The 18,785-nt window shown below is 36.1% G+C and overlaps 2 protein-coding genes across 3 annotated transcripts in view; one reads left to right on the forward strand and one right to left on the reverse strand.

Annotated features, from left to right (window-relative positions):
- The first annotated feature begins 5,007 nt into the window (after nucleotides 1–5,007).
- hacd4 (3-hydroxyacyl-CoA dehydratase 4) lies at nucleotides 5,008–15,788 on the forward strand. The gene is made up of 7 exons (XM_059354591.1): nucleotides 5,008–5,151; nucleotides 9,583–9,689; nucleotides 9,781–9,908; nucleotides 10,026–10,135; nucleotides 12,240–12,346; nucleotides 13,817–13,948; nucleotides 15,453–15,788. Coding segments are annotated over exons 1-7 (669 nt in total). The 5' UTR covers nucleotides 5,008–5,149; the 3' UTR covers nucleotides 15,536–15,788.
- Nucleotides 15,789–15,926: 138 nt separating this feature from the next.
- Nucleotides 15,927–18,785, reverse strand: part of focad (focadhesin) — a 78,190-nt gene continuing 75,331 nt past the window's right edge. For both annotated transcript variants that reach the window (XM_059354552.1, XM_059354551.1), the window contains one exon: nucleotides 15,927–16,172. In XM_059354552.1, the coding sequence (XP_059210535.1) occupies nucleotides 16,099–16,172 (74 nt within the window). In that variant the 3' untranslated portion in view covers nucleotides 15,927–16,098. The remainder of the gene's footprint in view (nucleotides 16,173–18,785) is intronic.

Genomic DNA, 18,785 nt, shown 5'->3' on the forward strand with positions numbered 1-18,785 from the left:
TTTTTTGAAACTGGGAGACACCATATATGGGTGTATCTCAAAAACAAAATAGACGTTATTTACCCGAAAAATTGAACAGCCGACTCATTCGAGTGTCTTTTAGTACAACCAAACACTATTTTATCTCAATAAAATAGTTCAATAGGCCCTACTGTTAAAATAAACAATCAATAAATCGCCCACATAAGGATATCATCTTTATTATGAACGACTTATGCAGCCTAAAGAGATTTCTTTCACTGTCAGCCATACAGTAAGTCGAACCTAATAATTAACTGTAACTAAGTTAACTTTAGTGAAACATTATTCCTACCTGTTTTGTTGGAATCCTTCCAATAATTAGTTGTTTCTTTTGTGGCCAAAACAGACAAATTGTCATATTTTTTTCTTGAATGGGCCGTTTAACTCCACTTCTTGAAAAATTTTGGATGCATTTTCCTCCTACATTCGTTGCTTCATGTTTGCTGTTATTTTTGGATCAAATGTACTTTTCAGTATGTTCTTTCTTTTACTGAATTCTTCTAGAAGTAGAGTTTTTCTTCCTCCGACCAATTTGGTTCTCTTCTCTTGCAACTCATCAGGCCAACTTTGAGAAAGGAAACTTTAGGCTTATCGATAAGCAAACTAACAGTCTGGGAATCTCTAACAGTGCTGTTATGACCATAACACTTTCCTTGAGGAAACCTGATAAGAGATTCCGTGCCGTTACTCAGCAGTTTTGTTTTAGTTCACTGTGAAAAAATGGACATGTGGTGTGAGAAGTGTTGGCCAATGTTTAACAGCTGGCAGCCCTGAATATACATTATCTGTGCCAAGTTCCATGCACTGGTGCATGTAGAGAAGCTAAGAGCTACGTGCACAGCTCAGATTTTACATTCACTAATGTGAGATAAACTGTTACATTAACCCATAAGAACCCAGACCCAGTTATCCTTAAAGGAAAATTATGGGAGATATACCAGAGACAGAGTGAACCACAAACAACACATTTATGATGTTTTAAAAAAAAAAAATACTACCCCTAAATGTCAAAGATCTGTGATGTGACATATATACGTTACATTGGGCGTTAATGGTATTTATGTTTATGATATTTCTTATTTTAAAATAAAAAACTAGACACATTTTATGCTTACAGAGACACAAATGTGCCTTTTTGTTTACATCTCCATAACATATATCACAATTGTGACTTTAATTTGTTCAGGGAATATGATCAGAACAAGTTAAATGTAATAAAGGACATTAATGGATTAGAATTGTTAAATGGGTTTAAAAAATAAGCTTTTTGAAATTATCTACTTTTTCACATTTCTGTTTCCAGTCACAGCCACATTTTGGAGAAGTCACTTCTTGTCACAGTCAATCAGTCTTGCTTAGGGATTTAATGAGTTAAGGTGAAACATAAAGCTGAATATGGGAGATTATAGAACATTTAAAGTGTTTGTTACACGGGTGTCACCATGGGTTCTTATGGGTTAACTTTCTTTCAAACAGGAAGGTTGAACCTGTTGATAAAAGCTGTTAAACTCTTCCCTGTCAAAGTTTTATGACTTGATCAGTATCATCTTCCTGCAGATCTGGAGTCTAACACTTTAGATGTTTGCATGTGCCATTTCCAGACCCTCTGTCTGAGGTCACACCCCAGACATGAGGTAATCTACACACACACACAAGGCTGCAAAATGTCACAGTACACTGTAAAAAAAAGCCTGTTGTTTTTACGGTAAAAAACCGGCAGCTGTGGTTGCCAGAACTTTACCGTAATAAATATGGTAGAACTTTTTTTTAATATTATGGTAAAATGCACTGTTGATTTCACGTTTGAGATTGCCATTTTATTCTTTTTTTTACTGTATAAATAAAAGTTTTTTCCATCAAAAGAAACGCTGTTTTGCCATATAATTGACAAGAAAATACTTTATAAATGAAAACGCATGAATTAAAGATTTTACCATTAAATATTACAGTATAATTTTGTTAGACATATGGTATTTAGTACATTTAAAAATGAGAAAAAGTATCTTTTACAAAAGATAAATGCAAAAATTACAGTGGCGGCTTGTATATATATTACATTAAATACATATTACAGTGTATTTTACAGTGGAGTAATGTGTTTTTCAAAAAACAAAACTGTAAAAAGTACTGTTTTGGCTGATGCATACATTTACGATGTTTCATTGTTACTGAAACTGAATTAACCCATTTATCATTTTACGGTCTTTTACTGTCATGGTTAAGCAGTTTTTCACTGTAAAATCTACAGACATTTTTTACAGTGTATGCCATGGTTGAACTTGCAATGCAGCTGGAAGTGAATAGATAGAATGGAGGTAAATAGAATGTGAAGTTGCTGACGTGTGACCGTTCCAACATGGTCTCACAGAAATCCGTGAAATAGCCACGGATTTCGCTTAACTCAAAATCCGTGGAATAGCCACGGAATCGCTCAAATTTCCGTGAAACTGACACAGATTTCGCTACAATGCAAGTTAATGACAGTCATATTTTTCTGGCGAGATCTTCACCACAAAGTGATTATGTACATTCACTGAGTGAAGATTTAGAAAATAAAACATATATTTCTCGCTAGAAATGTGATCAAAATCCATTTTTATGCAGAAACTAAGTCAAAATATTAATTTTTTCACTAAAAATGAGAGAACTGTCCGCCATGTTTTTTGTTCTGACCACCGGAACCTTGAAAGTCACGTGAGTTGGAGCAAACCAATAGGAAAAAATATAAATGGATGGCCACGGGATATGACTGTCATTAACTTGCATTGTAGCGAAATCCGTGTCAGTTTCACGGAAATTTGAGCGATTCCGTGGCTATTCCACGGATTTTGAGTTAAGCGAAATCCGTGGCTATTTCATGGATTTCTGTGAGACCAGGTTCGACCAGTGAGGTTTCTCTCTGATCTGGGCAGGATGATTTTATGCTTTGTCACTAGAGAGCAGTGCATCCTCTTTTATTAAGAGCAGCACCTACAGTGTGTTACATGTTGAATTGTCTGATTGATTATCTGTAAATACTAAAAAGGCAACTCATAGCCAACCAAAGGCTGTTTCCTGTGAAAAAAATATTGCATGTGCATCATATATCTTATTCCTCTGTGCAAGAGAGCCATTATTCAAACTACTACAACTAATAGAAACTACAGATTTAGGAAATGACTGAGCCACCTTTTAACCCTCTATGGTACGGTGTTGCCCTCTGACAACATACCCATTTTTGGCCTGTCAAATTTCTGCAATGCATGTTTTTGAGTGATGCAATACTTTAAAAAAGAGGGAAGAGTATAAGGAACCAATAGCAATGCTTTGTTTTGTCACATGACCTCCAGGCGGCCATATTGAAACCCTATTTTGCAGACTTTTCCAAAGGAAACAGCTTTGCCATTTTGCGCCACAAATAATCACTCAAAATGTCATTTCCTGGCACTTTTCCATCTGGAAAAAAATATTCCTACTGATAGGAGAGTAAACCTTCATTTTTGATAGTTTCATACACTTAGACTGTTCAAGACATTCATTACAATGGGTCGTTGGTTCAATGGTACAATGTTGCCTACAGGCAACGTTCAGACAAGAAACCGGTTAAAAAAGTTCCTTTTATAATGTTATTAAAATTAAAATGTTATGTATTGTACCCTGTTGAAGCTACTGAATCTTTTACACATGTTTATTAAATAAAGGATGTTCAAATTAATTAACTTTTTCACTTGTGAACCGTTATGGTACAATGTTGCCTACTGGCAACAAGCCCCAAAAACTTCCAAAAAAAGAATTATAAAACTTCTTCAGATTATGTTTATTTAGTCTTTTTTAAGACAAAAAAAACACTCCCAACAATTCCTTCCTAACTGGCATCATAACGCGTACCATAGAGGGTTAAAAACAATAAAACATATATTTCTGATATGCTTTTTAAAGACTTGTCTCTTCAGTAAGAGCTGTTTCTGCTGCTTGACAGGGAAGTTTGACAGTATTGAAACAGATTACACTTTGCATTTGGTTTATGGGTGTTGTTGACAAAAAAATAGAATATCTTTGACCTTATCATTTAACCCATAAGAACCCACGGTGACACGGGTGTCACAAACATTTTAAATGTTCTAGTAATGTTCATGTATGTTTTCTCAAGTACATAAGTGTGTTTTTCAGTGTTCTACAGCTACAGTAGCTCGTTGAGAAGCCATCAAATGAGGCAGTGTTATTTATATTTATTTATTTATTATCGATTTATTATTATTTTGTTACTTAAAAACAAATCTGAAATGGAATTTGTTGTTCAACAGCACTATTAATGTCACAATTTTTACATATGTGGTGGAGATGCAAAGAAAAAGGCAGATTTGTGTTTCTGTAAACAGAAAATGTGTCTAGTTAATTCAATTAAAAATAAGAAATATCGTAAACATAAATACCATAAACGCCCAATGTAACGTATTTGTCACATCACAGATCTTTGTTATTTAGGGGTAGTATTTTTTTTATTTATTTTTAAACATCATAAATGTGTTCTATGTGGTCCACTTGTTCTGTGGTATATCCCCCATAATTTTCCTTTTTAAGGATTACTGGGTCTGGGTTCTTATGGGTTAAACATAATGAATATGTTGGTATATATGGGAAATATAAGGATGTTTGTAGTTTACATGTCACTTGTGCTGTCGTGATACTATTCACTTAGCTGCTGGTATGTTTTCCTTGGCTTTACAAATATTTCTATGAATGAGTAATATGTTAGGAATTTGCACTTTCCTCACTTTCACCATAAAATGTAGTTGCCAGTCCTAACATCGTAGACGGAGCTCATTGTTCTCCTGCCACACAGTCCGCTCGTAGGTTTTTTTCTTAAGACTATCCGACGTCACATTCGCATGTGGAATGTCTACTTCCTACTTGTTCTAAAGCAATAACTGTAACAATAAGCCTGAGGAAGTGCTACAAAGAACAGATATTGCCACATTTTTCTGCTCCCAGCTGTGAAGGAGAAAGCAGTAAGAGGCGGGTCTCTGTTCAGTAGGAGAAAACTGACACAAACTGCAGCACAAAATGATTCTCCACCAACAGAGGCAGATACTATAAGTAACTCCTCGAACCTGCAGCCAAAGGAGCAGAAGGAGACTTGAGAAAGAGAATGTGAGTGAGTATAGTTTTACAGCAGTGTCTGTGTTGTCGCTGTGGAAGGAATGTTCTGTATTTACAGGGTGTGTTCAGGAATGTTAGCCATATCATATACAAGCCTTCATATACTGTCATCTTTACAACTTAATCCTGTAAAGTAGGCGTAGATTTTTAATGTATCTGACAGATTGGTACTCTTTTTGCAGTTGTATATCCAACATGACGTCATAATGCACTTAGTTTTTAAAACTACCCAGGGTGCCAGGTCGGATAGTGTACTTTGAATAATCTTTGTTTTTCCATCTGCTGTCAGGGATTTTTGTATATCGAATCTTTGTTTGTGTTGATGTCATCAGCATGAAGGCATGCTACTTTACTCTGTTCTAGAGAAGAGTACGGTGGCCCTGAGAGCTCAACACACTGCAAATCTATCTATAAAAGCAAGAAGCATCTGTGTGTGGGGATGTGTGTGTGTGTGTGTATGTCTAGGGCATATCTTGCTGACCGTTAGTCAGACTGACCTAATATTTCGTATGTGTCTTTCGAAGGTTTGCATCCTCGATTTTGAAGATTTTTGAATTCATTTTTCAAAATATCATTATTTACGTAGGACGTGTTGCGGCATTGCACTGTTTCCGATCGGACGCCTTTTAGTGGAGCTCCGTCCCATTGTGTGATAGGCCTACACCTGGTCAGTAACACAATTCACTCTGGATTTCCACCCTGACTCATCTTATCTGTAAATCTATTTAGCCTAGCTATCTTTAGGAGTTTTAAAGTGCGCTACAAGGTTCGATTTTCCAATAATATTCAAATAGTTTCCAGCTAATATCAATGTTCAATGTGTATGTGCTGGATGGTGTGTGTATCTTATGAAAAGTAAGTGTTTTATGGAGTTGCAGATGTTGCAGTGTGGCATGTAATGTGCAAATTCTGTTATTCGCGATTAGCATGCTAAGCGGAGATTTAGCTTTATTCACTTCTGATGTTGCATTACTATGTAATTCAGGGATGATGTTCATGTTGCTTAGCGTAATGCCCATAATCATTTGATATGAGATACTTACGTGCAATATAGTATATCAGCTAATTGGGTTCATGTTAATGTACTTTAGTGCAGCTTTGTAATGTGCTATCTCACGATTCGCATGCTAACGAATACATACTCCCTAAGGGCACTGCACTAGAAAAGAAAACACGTGCAAACTTCACAACACGCTAAAACGTGTTCATGCAGCTTAGTTTATTCGCTCTAAACCAGCCATTGGTTTAGAGCGAATATTCACATTTTTATTTTAAGATTAATTAAAATTAAGTTTGAATTCCCCTATTAGTCCCACAACTGGAAAATTCAACCCATCCTTTTTTTTTTTACACACCAGTGAACACACCATGGTTAGGAGCAGTGGGCAGCACATCTTTGCACGACATTTAAAAATTTCACCTCAAAATTCACTTTGACTTTCATGGAAACACGGCTGACGATTGACACGGCAGGGACACGCTTGTTATCAGTTATTGTTGTCTTTGTTGTTATGAAGTAACTGAAGTCTATCCATGTGATGCAACTCGCAGATGCTTCACCATCTAGCATGATCTAGTATTGGCAAACAAATTCACAGCAACAATCGGCAAAATGATCTAACTGATATTATTATGCTCAAGTTGTAGCTTAGCTCATATAAGCAACACCATGCTACCGATTTTGGTTATTATCATTATATCTCTCAAAACAAATGTACTTTTAGTTGTACCAGGCATTAAAATGAACAAGAAATTGAAGAAAAGAATGGTCTAATCATATTTCCCATGACTGAACATTCGGGTGTAACCTGCCAACAATTACCTATTACTGCAAGTCCAGACACGTTCCCATGTCTCTACCACTAGTTTAGCTGTAAGTTTGCTTACTGCTTACAGCTGTTTGTCTGCCTGGCAGACTGAGTAGACACCCTTGTATCTTTTGGAAGCTATAGCGGGCTCAGTCATAAGGCTACGGTAAAGATACTGATATCATATATAACTAGAAGGAATCCACTGGCACCAATGATGCCGGTGGTGGTATCTTGTTGGGAAGGAGGTGAAAGAATGTGTCAAAGTGAGGCTATTTTTTGGACATGACATGACATTTCAAAGTGGCCTTGTGACCTCAAGATATCAGAATGAAAATGGTTTCTATTAGTCAGGAGGCTTAGGACCAGATATGAGAAGAAAGGGGACATGCCGGAAAAAGCACCACATTTTTCCACGTGCTCTCTATCACTATAGATTTCAATTTTTGGTGGGAGCCACTTCATCAACATTGCGGATCGGAGATGGCAGCCATATAAAGTCTATGAAAACCAATACATCTTCCAAGCCACTTAGAAGGTCAATCTTGGTGTCAAAATCTACATTTTCTGGGTCAAGGAACTATGTAAAGCTATTGAGAATATCACTAGATTATAATTTGATTAAAAAATAGATATGTTGATTTTCACTCAGACTGGTAGGCAACTCGCTTCAAGTGCTGCAGCAGGGAATCCTGACTTAAAAATGTTTGGAATATTTGTTCACGGGAGAGAGCGGATTATCTGCCATGTACACTGCTCAAAAAAATCAAGGGATCCTGATCAACAAATTATTTACAGTGAGAATCTTTACTGATGTACATTGTATAACGTGTTGAGATCAAAATAACATGGTCAGTGAAAACCAAAATCATTAGTCCATTGAGGGCTACATACATACATATTATATGGGTACCTCTTTACATACATGCAGGCAAATCCACATATTTTTTTGTTATGCATTATAATGTGCTATTTCGTCTACTGTATTTATATATATATCTGCATACTGGGGTCCCTAAACAGCCTGAATTGCTGCTGTGACCTCTAGGATAATCACAGTCTCATGAAACTTTACAACCACAAACTAGAGAGGATGTATGGCTTTAGACATAAAGGGGCTTCTCAGCAGTTTAAAGAACAGAAGTGCTCAGCAGAAGTCAAGTGATCGAAATCCTAACTGCACTTCTTCCAGAAATGTCCAAAAGTTTTTGAAGCCAAATCAAAGCATGGATTTTCCTCCAGGTCTTGTGGTATTTTTTTTAATCAACTTAGCAAAAGTTTAATCAAAGTATTGTGGTGGAGTAACCTTCAGGCTAACTAACTATAGCTAACTACACTGTAAAAGAAGTCAGTAGATTTTACGGTGAAAAACTGCTAAACCATGAAAGCAAAAGACCGTAAAATGATAAACGGGTTAATTTAGTTTCAGTAACAATGAAACACTGTAAATGTATATATGAGCCATTTTTTACAGTTTTGTTTTTTCAAATACATTACTCTACAGTAAAATTCACTGGCACTGTGTAACAAAAATATACTGTAATATATATACAAGCCATCACTGTAATTTTTGCATTTATCTTTTGTTGAAAATACTTTTTCTCACTGTTAAATGTACTAAACACTTTATCCATTACAAAAATATACTGTAATACTTAATGGTAAAATCTTTAATTTATGCATCATTTATAAAGTATTTTCTTGTCAATGATATGGCAGAACAGCGTTTCTTTTGATGGAAAAACTTTTTATTCATACAGTAAAAAATTGAATAAAATGGCAATCTTAAACGTGAAATCAACAGTGCCAATATTTTTTTACCATAATATTAAAAAAGGTTCTACCGTATTTATTACGGTTAAGTTATGGCAACCACATCTGCCAGTTTTTTACCGTAAAAACAACTTCTTCTTTTTTTACAGTGTATAGCGCTCTCACCTCACAGCAATAGGGTCGCCAGTTCGCCTCCCGCCTGCAGCTCTTCTGTGTGGAGTTTCCATGTTCTCCCCGTGTCAGCATGGGTTCTCTCCAGGTCCTCTGGCTTCCTCCCACAGTCCAAAAACATGCACTTAGGTTTAATTGGTGACTCTTAATTGCCCGTAGGTGTGAATGAGAGCGTGATTGTCTGTCTCTATGTGTCAGCCCTGTGATAGTCTGGCGACCCGTCCAGGATGTACCCCGCCTCTCGCCCAATGTCAGCTGGGATCGGCTTTAGCCCCCCGCGACCCGAGTGCGGATAATCGGTTAACGGTATTGGATGGATGGAAGTTACTGTAACTGACATTTTTCTTCGTATGCCTTGTTTATATCCTGAATGTCTGTATTTCTCTCGTTGTTAATAAAGATCTGAAAATAAAAATAAATAAATAATAATTTAAAAAATAATATATACACGTTTGATATGATCCACACCCAAGATTAGATTAGGAAAAGACTTTCAGTTTTTAGTCTGGGACTGTGAACATCTTTTGGTGTAAACCCAGCATAAGTGTGCTAGTAAGCCATGGGAGAAAGCCTGTGATAATAATTGGTTACAACTGTGCAATGGAAGATATGTGGAAGGCCAATAATGAATCAACAAAAAACTAATTCCAATTTTTCCATTCTCTTTCAGGTTCAGCTTCAGACACGGTTACATTTTCTTGTATAACCTGTTCCAGTTCTGTGGACACACATGGATACTAGCTAATACCATCGCCAGGTTTCTCACATTTGGTCGAGGTAAGGTTTGTTTCAAAGTTACTAGAGAAGACCGACTCTTTAAGCCTTTACTAAATTATATATGTTAATTTGTTAAACTTTTGCTCTGCAGATGCCTTAGCAGACACATTTTATTCTGTTGGCTTTGTGATGAGTCTGTGCCAGCTGGTTTCCATCCTGGAGTTGTTTCATATCGCAGATGGGATTGAGAAAGCCAGACTCCTCCCTCGCTTCGTCCAGGTTTGCATCACATTCATTACAAGTCATTTGGATGTTAGAAAATGCTTAAATTTGTATTCAAGAGGTCTTTATGTATTTTAAGCTGTTGATGGATTGTGCCTGTTATGTGTTTTCCAGGTTGTGGAGAAGAACCTCCTGCTGATCATGGTCATCATGCTTGAGGAGATTCAGAGTAAACCAGTTGTGTGCGCTCAGTTCTTCTTGTGGAACATTCTGGACCTCCTGCGGTACGCCCTGGACTCTACAGCTTATCACTCTGTTTCACTTCATCTACTGAGAAGCAAGGTTATTATAGTTAACGAAAACTAACGAAATAACGGAAACTAGAATTGAAAAAAGATTTTCGTTAACTGAAATAAAAATAAAAACTAGAGTTTTTAAAAAAAACGATAACTAACTGAAACTGTATTGCGTGGTTACAAAACTAACTAAAATTATAGTGTAAATGTCCGTAGTTTTCGTTTTTATATACTTTTTTCATTCATAATGCAGTGTTTCTATTGGAACATGCAACACATGGTAAATATGTTTACTGAGACTGGGACGTCTACACTTGAACCAAAATTCAAAACACCCAGAACTGTAAGAGTTAATAACCTTATTGGGGCTGAGATGGATAAACCAAAGGAAATAAATGCAAAATGTATTATGACCTCTTTGAATCTGGCACCCAACACACACACCCATTACAAAAAAACTAAAACTAACACTAAAACTAATAAAAACTAAACTAAAACTAAGCATTTTCAAAGAATAAAAACTAAACTAAAACTAGAAAATTCACTCTAAAAACTAACTAAAACTAACTGAATTTGAAAATCCAAAACTAGTAAAACCTTGCTGAGCAGTATATGAATACAGTAGCACCATCTACTTTTTATGTACTTAATATTCTGTAACTTTGTTGTTCCACTGGCAACAGTGTCCAAGGTTAATGATGTAAGTCAGTTGGAACATCCATTTATCAGTCAGATCGTTTGGTCCAAAGCCAGATATTAAGAAAATTATGATAAAATAGTTTTTAATGATGTTTTGTGAGGTTCAACAAAGCAAAGCCATGCGTAGACCTGCTAGTGGCCTCTGCTAGTGAAGGGACAATGAATGAAATGTTTCAAGGCTGTTTTTCTTGTAATTTTGATGATTCTGGTTTAGAGATCATGAAAACACAAAACTCAGTGTCTCAGAAAATTGCAAAAGGAGACTCAACCAAGTATTGAGTGTATAGAAATGAACACACTTTTCAGAAGCATTACATTTGTGTTTAAAATATCCTTCTTTTTTTTTTAAATTAATCTTATGTAATATTCTAATTTTCTGAGACACTGAGTTTTATGTTTTCATTAGGCCTATCTGTAAGCCAGAATCATCAAAATATACAAGAAATACAGGCTTGAAATATTTCACTCTATGTGTAAGGAATCTACATAAGAGTTTCACTTTCTGAAATAATTGACAAAAATGCTGAACCTTTTGAGATGTACCTGTATGTTGGTTTCAAGTAGGCCTACTTTCCTACAAGAGCTTGTAAAGAGTCTGTCTGCAGAACTCTGAACTATCTGGTTATTAAAGTCAAGCTGAATATCCTCTATACGTTATATGGTGCAGCAGTATCAGATTAGTATGAAGAAGTGTTGAAAAACAGCCTTTTGATATGATAGAGATGGTGAATGGAAGCATTTCTTACTACACTGCAAAAAAAGAAAAGTTGGGTGAACTCAAAATTTCAAGTCAACAAACTTCGATAAAATTTTAAGTTGGACAATTAAACTAAATATTTTAAGTTTTGTTTTTGAGTTTGCTCAACTCTGAATTTCTCTGGCACGATTGTAAAGCCGCTATGAATGTCAGCTAATGTTGCGACCACAATTTTGAGTTAGCATTGATACGCTAATGGCTACTCTTGTAGCTGTAACAAGCAGCGCCGCTAGCATCAGTTAGCCGCTAGCATCAGTTAGCCGCTAGCTTTCGCTAATGACCAAATTTCACAACAAAGAAATCAGAGTTAGCAGAACTATTGTCCCTTGTTGTGAACCCCAACTTAAAGATATAAGTAACAACAACTCACAAACTTGTTTTTGAGCAGACAACTGGCTTCCTTTGTTGTGCTAACTTACATTATTGCCCTAAATGTCAGTAATTTATAGTTTTATTTCCAAGTTTTACCAAATTAAATCACGGTTTTAGGCCAAAAAATAAAAGTTGGCTTTTTTGCAGTGTATGATTAATAAAAGCCTATGATTGTCTTCTGATTCCATCAGTGTTAATGTTATTGCATAACAACAGTGTGTGAGTGCACACATACTTAACATTTTGATGTTTGTCTGATGACAGGTACCCACATGAGCTGTTGTGTGTTATGGACAAACCCTCCATCGCCATGCTGTGGACTCGCTACACACTCTGGATCCCCTTATACATCCTCTCAGTGGCCACTGAAGGTGACTAAATAATGTAGTAACTTTCTATGAAACTGGCAGTTTTACAAACATACAAATGGCTGAGCATGATTCAGACTACATGTCATTTTGGGTCATTTTAGTGAGCAGTTTTACTGCAGCTGACAAGACATGGGCTCATCACTGTGAGCTGGTATGAGATGGTATGAGATGGTATTATTTAAGGGAAGTAGTGCAAGCACACAGGAAACAAGTTGGCAAAGCAGAGCTGATGATAAAATGGCAGGAAGTGTGTGAGGAAAGTACATTCCAGCTTCTACCAAATGTGTGTGACACTTTATGTTCACTGCAAAACTGTAGCTGCATCTCTAGTATATCAGTAACAACCAGTAGCCTATAGTCAGTTAACTTACCGCCAGCATCATGTGTGTCCTGATCCATTGTTATTTTAATAGGAAATATCATCTATTGTACTGATGCAGAATCTTTTATTATTATGATTTGAAGATCATTTAGCCAAATATAGTGAAGTATAAGTAAGTATTAAAACTTTAAATGAATGATTCAGCATCTTGTATACATCTCAAAAAATTAGAATATTGTGAAAAAGTTCAATTTTTTTGTCAATTATTTCAGAAAGTGAAACTTGTATTTTATATAGATGCATTACACACAGAGTGGAATATTTTAAGCCTGTATTTCTTGTAATTTTGATGATTCTGGCTTATAGATAATGAAAACACAAAACTCAATGTCTCAGAAAATTAGAATATTACATTTTGATCTTGATTAATATTTTAAATACAAATGTCATGCTTCTTAAAAGTATGTTCATTTCTATACATCAGTACTTGGTTGGGCTCCTTTTGCATGAATTACTGCATTAATACTTGGTGGCATGGAGGAGATCAGCCTACAGCACCATGTTGCTTTTATAGCAGCCTTCAGCTCATCTGGTGTCTCTCACCTTCCTCTTGACAACAGCCCATAGACTCCTATGGGGTTCAGGTCAGCCCAGTTTGCTGGCCAGTCCAGCCCAGTAACACCATGGTCATTGAAGCAGCTTTTGGTACCTTTGCCAGTGTGGGCAGGTGCCAAGTCCTGCTGGAGAATGAAAGCAGCATCTCCAAAGAGCTTGTGGAAGCATGAAGACTCTAAAATGTCCTGCTAGATGGCTGCTATGTTGACTGTGGACTTCAGAAAACACAGTGGAGCAACACCAGCAGAGGACACGGCCCCAAACCAACACTGACTGACTGAAGACTCCAATATTGAACTTTTCCACAATATTCACATTTTCTGAGACACTGAGTTTTGTGTTTTCATTATCTCTAAGCCAGAATCATCAAAATTACAAGAAAAACAGTCTTGAAATATTTCACTCTACGTGTAATGCATCTATATAATGTTTGAGTTTCATTTTTTTGAAATGATTGACAAAAAATAATGAACTTTTTCATGATATTCTGTTTTTTTTTTTTGATTTACCTGTATGTTCCATTTCTTCCTCAGGTGTCACTATATACCAGGCACTGCCTTATATTGAGCCAACAACATCAAACACATGCCAACTGAATTCAACGGTGTCAGCACACATCCAGCGGCCTGTTGTCCTGATGCTCTACTTGCCTGTTCTTGCTCTTGGTAAGATGAATTAACCTGCAATCAGACACCAAAACACTGTAATGCTGTTTATAAGCATATGCAGAAAGCTTCTGTATATATTTTCTAAAAATCTAGTTTCATCTAGATAATTTTTTAATCATTTTTCTTTCATTGGAATCTCCAACCTGCACCACATCCTAACAGAACATTTAGAATGTGATCTCTTCACAGTCTATTCACATTTGTTTGTGTACACATCAGAGTTTCAACATGTCATCGTGATCGTTAGAGCTGTTGGTATGTGTATGTGTGTTCCCCCTGCTTCCAGTCTTTAAGTAAAGCTAGTTAACAGTCTTTAACCCTCTATGGTACACATTATGATACCAGTTAGGAAAAAAAATGAGCTTTTTTTGTCTTAAAATAGACTAAATAAACATAATAAAACAAATAAAAACAGTTGGTGCATGTTTCCATGTGTGGAAATTATAAGCAAAAAAGACATAATACCTTGAACATTGCTTTACTGCAACCAACATCAAATACATCTTTGTTAAATTGTAAAGATCAAAACAAAATGATGATGAATGGTATGCTTTTGAACATTATATATATATACCTAAACACACACTAATGGTCCATTGTTCCCTTGAGGCAACAAAGCAATTTTCCATTATGATATGTTGTTGCCTCAGGGCAACAGTTGCATTTTAACAAGTTTCCATTATTTATTAGAAAATAAATTGCATGAAACTATCAAAAATAAAGGTTTACTCACCTATCAGTCGGAAGATATTTTTTCCAGATGGAAAAGGGCCAGAAAATTACATTTTGAGGTTTTTTTTTGTGGCACAAAATGGCAAAGCTGTTTCCTTTGGAAAAGTCTGCAAAAAAGGGTTTCAATATGGCCTCCTGGAGGTCATGTGGTTCCCTATACTCTTCCCTCTTTTTTAAAGTATTGCATCACTCGAAAAAGATGCATTGTAGAAATTTGACAGGTCGAAAATGGGTATGTTGCCTGAGGGCAACACCGTACCATAGAGGGTTAATGTGTTCTCAGCATAGACATCAGTTTGTTATTAATCTTTTTCTGTCACTTTTGGAAAGAAAACAACTGAATGTATTTCCCAAACTATTGAATTTGCCCTCAAACTAGCAGTACTGGGATAAGTGGCTAAAACTGACAGTTGAGAAGAAACTGACCTTGTTAATAAGATACTAGTAAATGACTAATGTTACTGTCCCAACTGTGTGATCTCAGTCTAATAAAGCTGGAAATCAGCTGTGTTTTTACACTGAAAGAGCTGTGACTCAGCCATGCTTAAACATGTACCGACTCCACCCAAAGAGACTACAGACACTTTACTACCAAAACATTTAGTTTTACTTGCCAAACTGTCTTACAGCTACTGCAGGTATTGATCTGTAAAGACCATCTTCTTGCAGCTTTAGGATTTGTGCCATAAAAACAAAACTATAGACAACAACAGTGTACACATGGTTTGTTTGTTTTCTTACAAACTAACAATAGTGATGTCTCTTTTAGGAGCCTCTGTTACAGTCTGGCAGCTGCTGAAAGAGAGAAAACACCGACTGGAGAAATGGAACAAAAAAATGAAAAGGAAGTGACAGAATGAATGTTTGGATGGTTTAAGTCTTTCATGCAAATTTCTCTGAAGTTTAATTTCAGCGGTGACTGTTACTTTTTGAATTCGGTGAGTAAGATGTTATCATTTAACCCACTGAAGCCTGAAACGCCTGTAAAACCTCTGGGCGATTTTAAAATAAACCCCTAAAATCTGAAGTTTTTCTGTAAATTCAACAGAAATGTCAACGCTTCTACGAAATAATAGATTTTTCAGCCTCTGTAGCAGATAGAAATGAAATTCAAAAAGTATTTGAGAGCTTATACAAATACTACAAAACGACGTATCCGCTTTTCAGGCTTCAATGGGTTAAATCTATCTTTGACAGGAGATCTTGAACCGAAGAGCCATGAAATCAAATTCAAAATCAGTAATGGTTTCCTGTGTTTGATGAACCTTTAATGTTTTGACAGAAGACGTTCCTCTTGCCGTTGTGATATGTGATGACAGTACAGCCGGGTATATTTAAGATGTACAAAGTCCATGTGGCTGCAGTTAGCGCCACACTAAAGCATGTCAGAAGCAGAGTGTCCTGGCTCCTCTGGGCTACCATCCGTACGCTCTGGTCCACACAGCTTTCTTCTTGAACTCAGCGGAGGACTTGAGGGCCAACAGGGCAGCTGAAACAACAAAAATCAGATAAACTATGGGATTAGAACACTGACAAAAACTCGCGATGGAGGAAACAAAAGACAGCGCTGTCAAACATATTGGAGTACATTGCTCTGTGTGACATTTTGCAAACTTTCAAGTCAAGGCAATATATAGCAGCAAATCACAACCCATGTTCTTCAGGCATTCAGGGCTGTGAGATTTGTCCCGTTTGTCCTAGTGGAGCTGCCGTACCTTGATGTCTAATCAGCGAAGTCGCTCAACCAATCATGTTCGGTACAATGGTGATTGGCAGGCCCGCCCAGGCCCGCCCAGGCCCGCCCCCTTACTGACAAAAACCGCCCACTAAAAAAAACAAACTCGAGCGCGTGCAGACTCGGCCCGCGCGAGCAGGTGAAAGTGTCACACGCGAACAGAGGAGCGAGGACCCGCGAGCGCGCAAATCGTGTTTTTCTCCTCGCAGGCTACAATATTGCTGTAGGGCAGCTATTCTCAACCTTGGGGTCGGGACCCCAGTTGGGGTCGCGAGATGATTTCTGGGGGTCGCCAAATCATTTTGGAAGTCAGCTCTGTCTCCACTGTGTTAAAGTGTTCATGTGTTTTAGTCTTTTTGGTAATTTTGTGTCTTTTTTGGTAATTTTGTGTCTTTTTTTGGTAATTTTGTTTCCTTTTTTTGGTCAATTTGTGTCTTTTTATAGTCATTTTGTGTCTTTTTTTTATCATTTTGTAGTCAATTTGTGTCTTTTTTTGTTATTTTGTGTCTTTTTTTAGTCATTTTGTGTCTTTTGGGGTAATTTTGTGTCTTTTTTGGTAATTGTGTGGTCAATTTGTGCCTTTTTGGTAATTTTGTGTCTTTTTTTAGTCATTTTGTGTATTTTTTGGTAATTTTGTGTCTTTTTTTTGTCATTCTATGTCTTTTTAAAATCCTTTTGTGGTCAATTTGTACCTTTTTTGGTCATTTTTTGTTAATTTTGTGTCTTTTTTTGGTCATTTGTGTCTTTTATTGGTCATTTTGTGTCTTTTTTGGTCAATTTGTGTCTTTCTTTGGTCATTTTGTGTCTTTTGGGTGATCTGAACTGTGCGTGTGAGATTCTGTTCAGTGAGCAGGGGTCGCGGACAACATGCATGTTAAATTGGGGGTCGCGACTCAAAAAGGTTGAGAACTACTGCTCTAGGGAGCAGAGATGCAGGATACAAAATAGCTCGCGAGTGATTTGAAAGCGCTCGAAAAAACAATATGCGCCCGCGGATGTTTGATTTGCGATCGCGCGGGTCTCATTAGGAGTGCACGATTTATGTCAGTGTTCTAATCCCATAATAAACCACTCTGAACAATTCCAGTTTATAATCAAAGTCGTTTTTATTTCTCTTTAGAATGTTGTTCATGCTTGTGAATACATGATATCAATCAGTCAGGCGGCTTAGGACCAGTGTCCAGATTCACAAAAGTGTTCTTAAGATCAATCTTGTAAATCAGATGTTTCTAAAATGCTAGTCACCTTATTAATCTTAAGAATTGTCGTATGTCTCAGAACTTTCCTCACTCAGGACGTTCTTAGATTTTAAATTTAAGATCACTCGCGTAACAATAATGATTTTATGCGTGAACTTTAAAATAGATTAATTTTTTTTTGAACAATGTTTTTATTAATTTTCAATAAGAACATACTAAACACATCAACACTCACCACACTAGCCACATAATGAAAAGCAGGCAGACCCCGCTGAACACACATACACAAAAAATAAATTAAATAAAATGAGTAAAAATTAAAATAAAATAAAAAAGTGTGTGAATATAAAATAACAATTACAACAAATAATAATATATTTTTTTAAAAATAAAAAAAAATTGTTACACTCATTATGCTTACAGATAAATATAATCTACTGTTGCTTGAGAAAGTCCATTAAGGGTGTCCACACCTCTTCAAATTCTTGCACTTTACCCTTAATTACATAGGTTTAAAATAGATTAATTAAGTAGTATTAAATACAACTGTGTGTAATCTAGGAATAGTGTCACATGTCACACAGACTGAAAATTAGCATTATGTGATACATTCACAAAAAACTACTCTGAACTAAACTTGTTAACACATTGTCTAGGGCTAAACTAAACGTTAAAGAAATCAAATTATTTTGTCCAAGTAAATTTCAATGTAGCTGTTTTCAGACTGCTGAGGGCTTCAAGTCTATCTGAGGAAAAAAAAAAACTTAAGAAGAAAGTTAAGAAAAAACTAAAGAAAAGACAAGAATTTCTTCATAAAGAATAAATCTTCTTAACTTTGTCTTAAGAGCAAAGTTACGAGAAAAGTGGCACTTAATGTTTTGTGAATCTGGCCCCAGATTTGAGAAAAAAGGGGACACGCTGGACAAAAGCACCATATTTTTCCCACAAGTGTTAGTGATTGCCATGCTGATGTTTTTGTGTGTTTTATTATGTTGCCATTTAAACAGTTCTGTTTACATTCAAATTCTCACCAAAACACATTGTATACCTAAAAAACATGAATGTATTTCCTTTCTTATTAAACATTATTGAAGACATATTTTTGTATATTTAAAACCAATATGGTTTATATAAATCTAAAAAGAGTAATCAGTAGTTGTGTTTCCAT

Source organism: Centropristis striata, chromosome 17 (assembly GCF_030273125.1).
Source record: "Centropristis striata isolate RG_2023a ecotype Rhode Island chromosome 17, C.striata_1.0, whole genome shotgun sequence".
NCBI lineage: Eukaryota > Metazoa > Chordata > Actinopteri > Perciformes > Serranidae > Centropristis > Centropristis striata.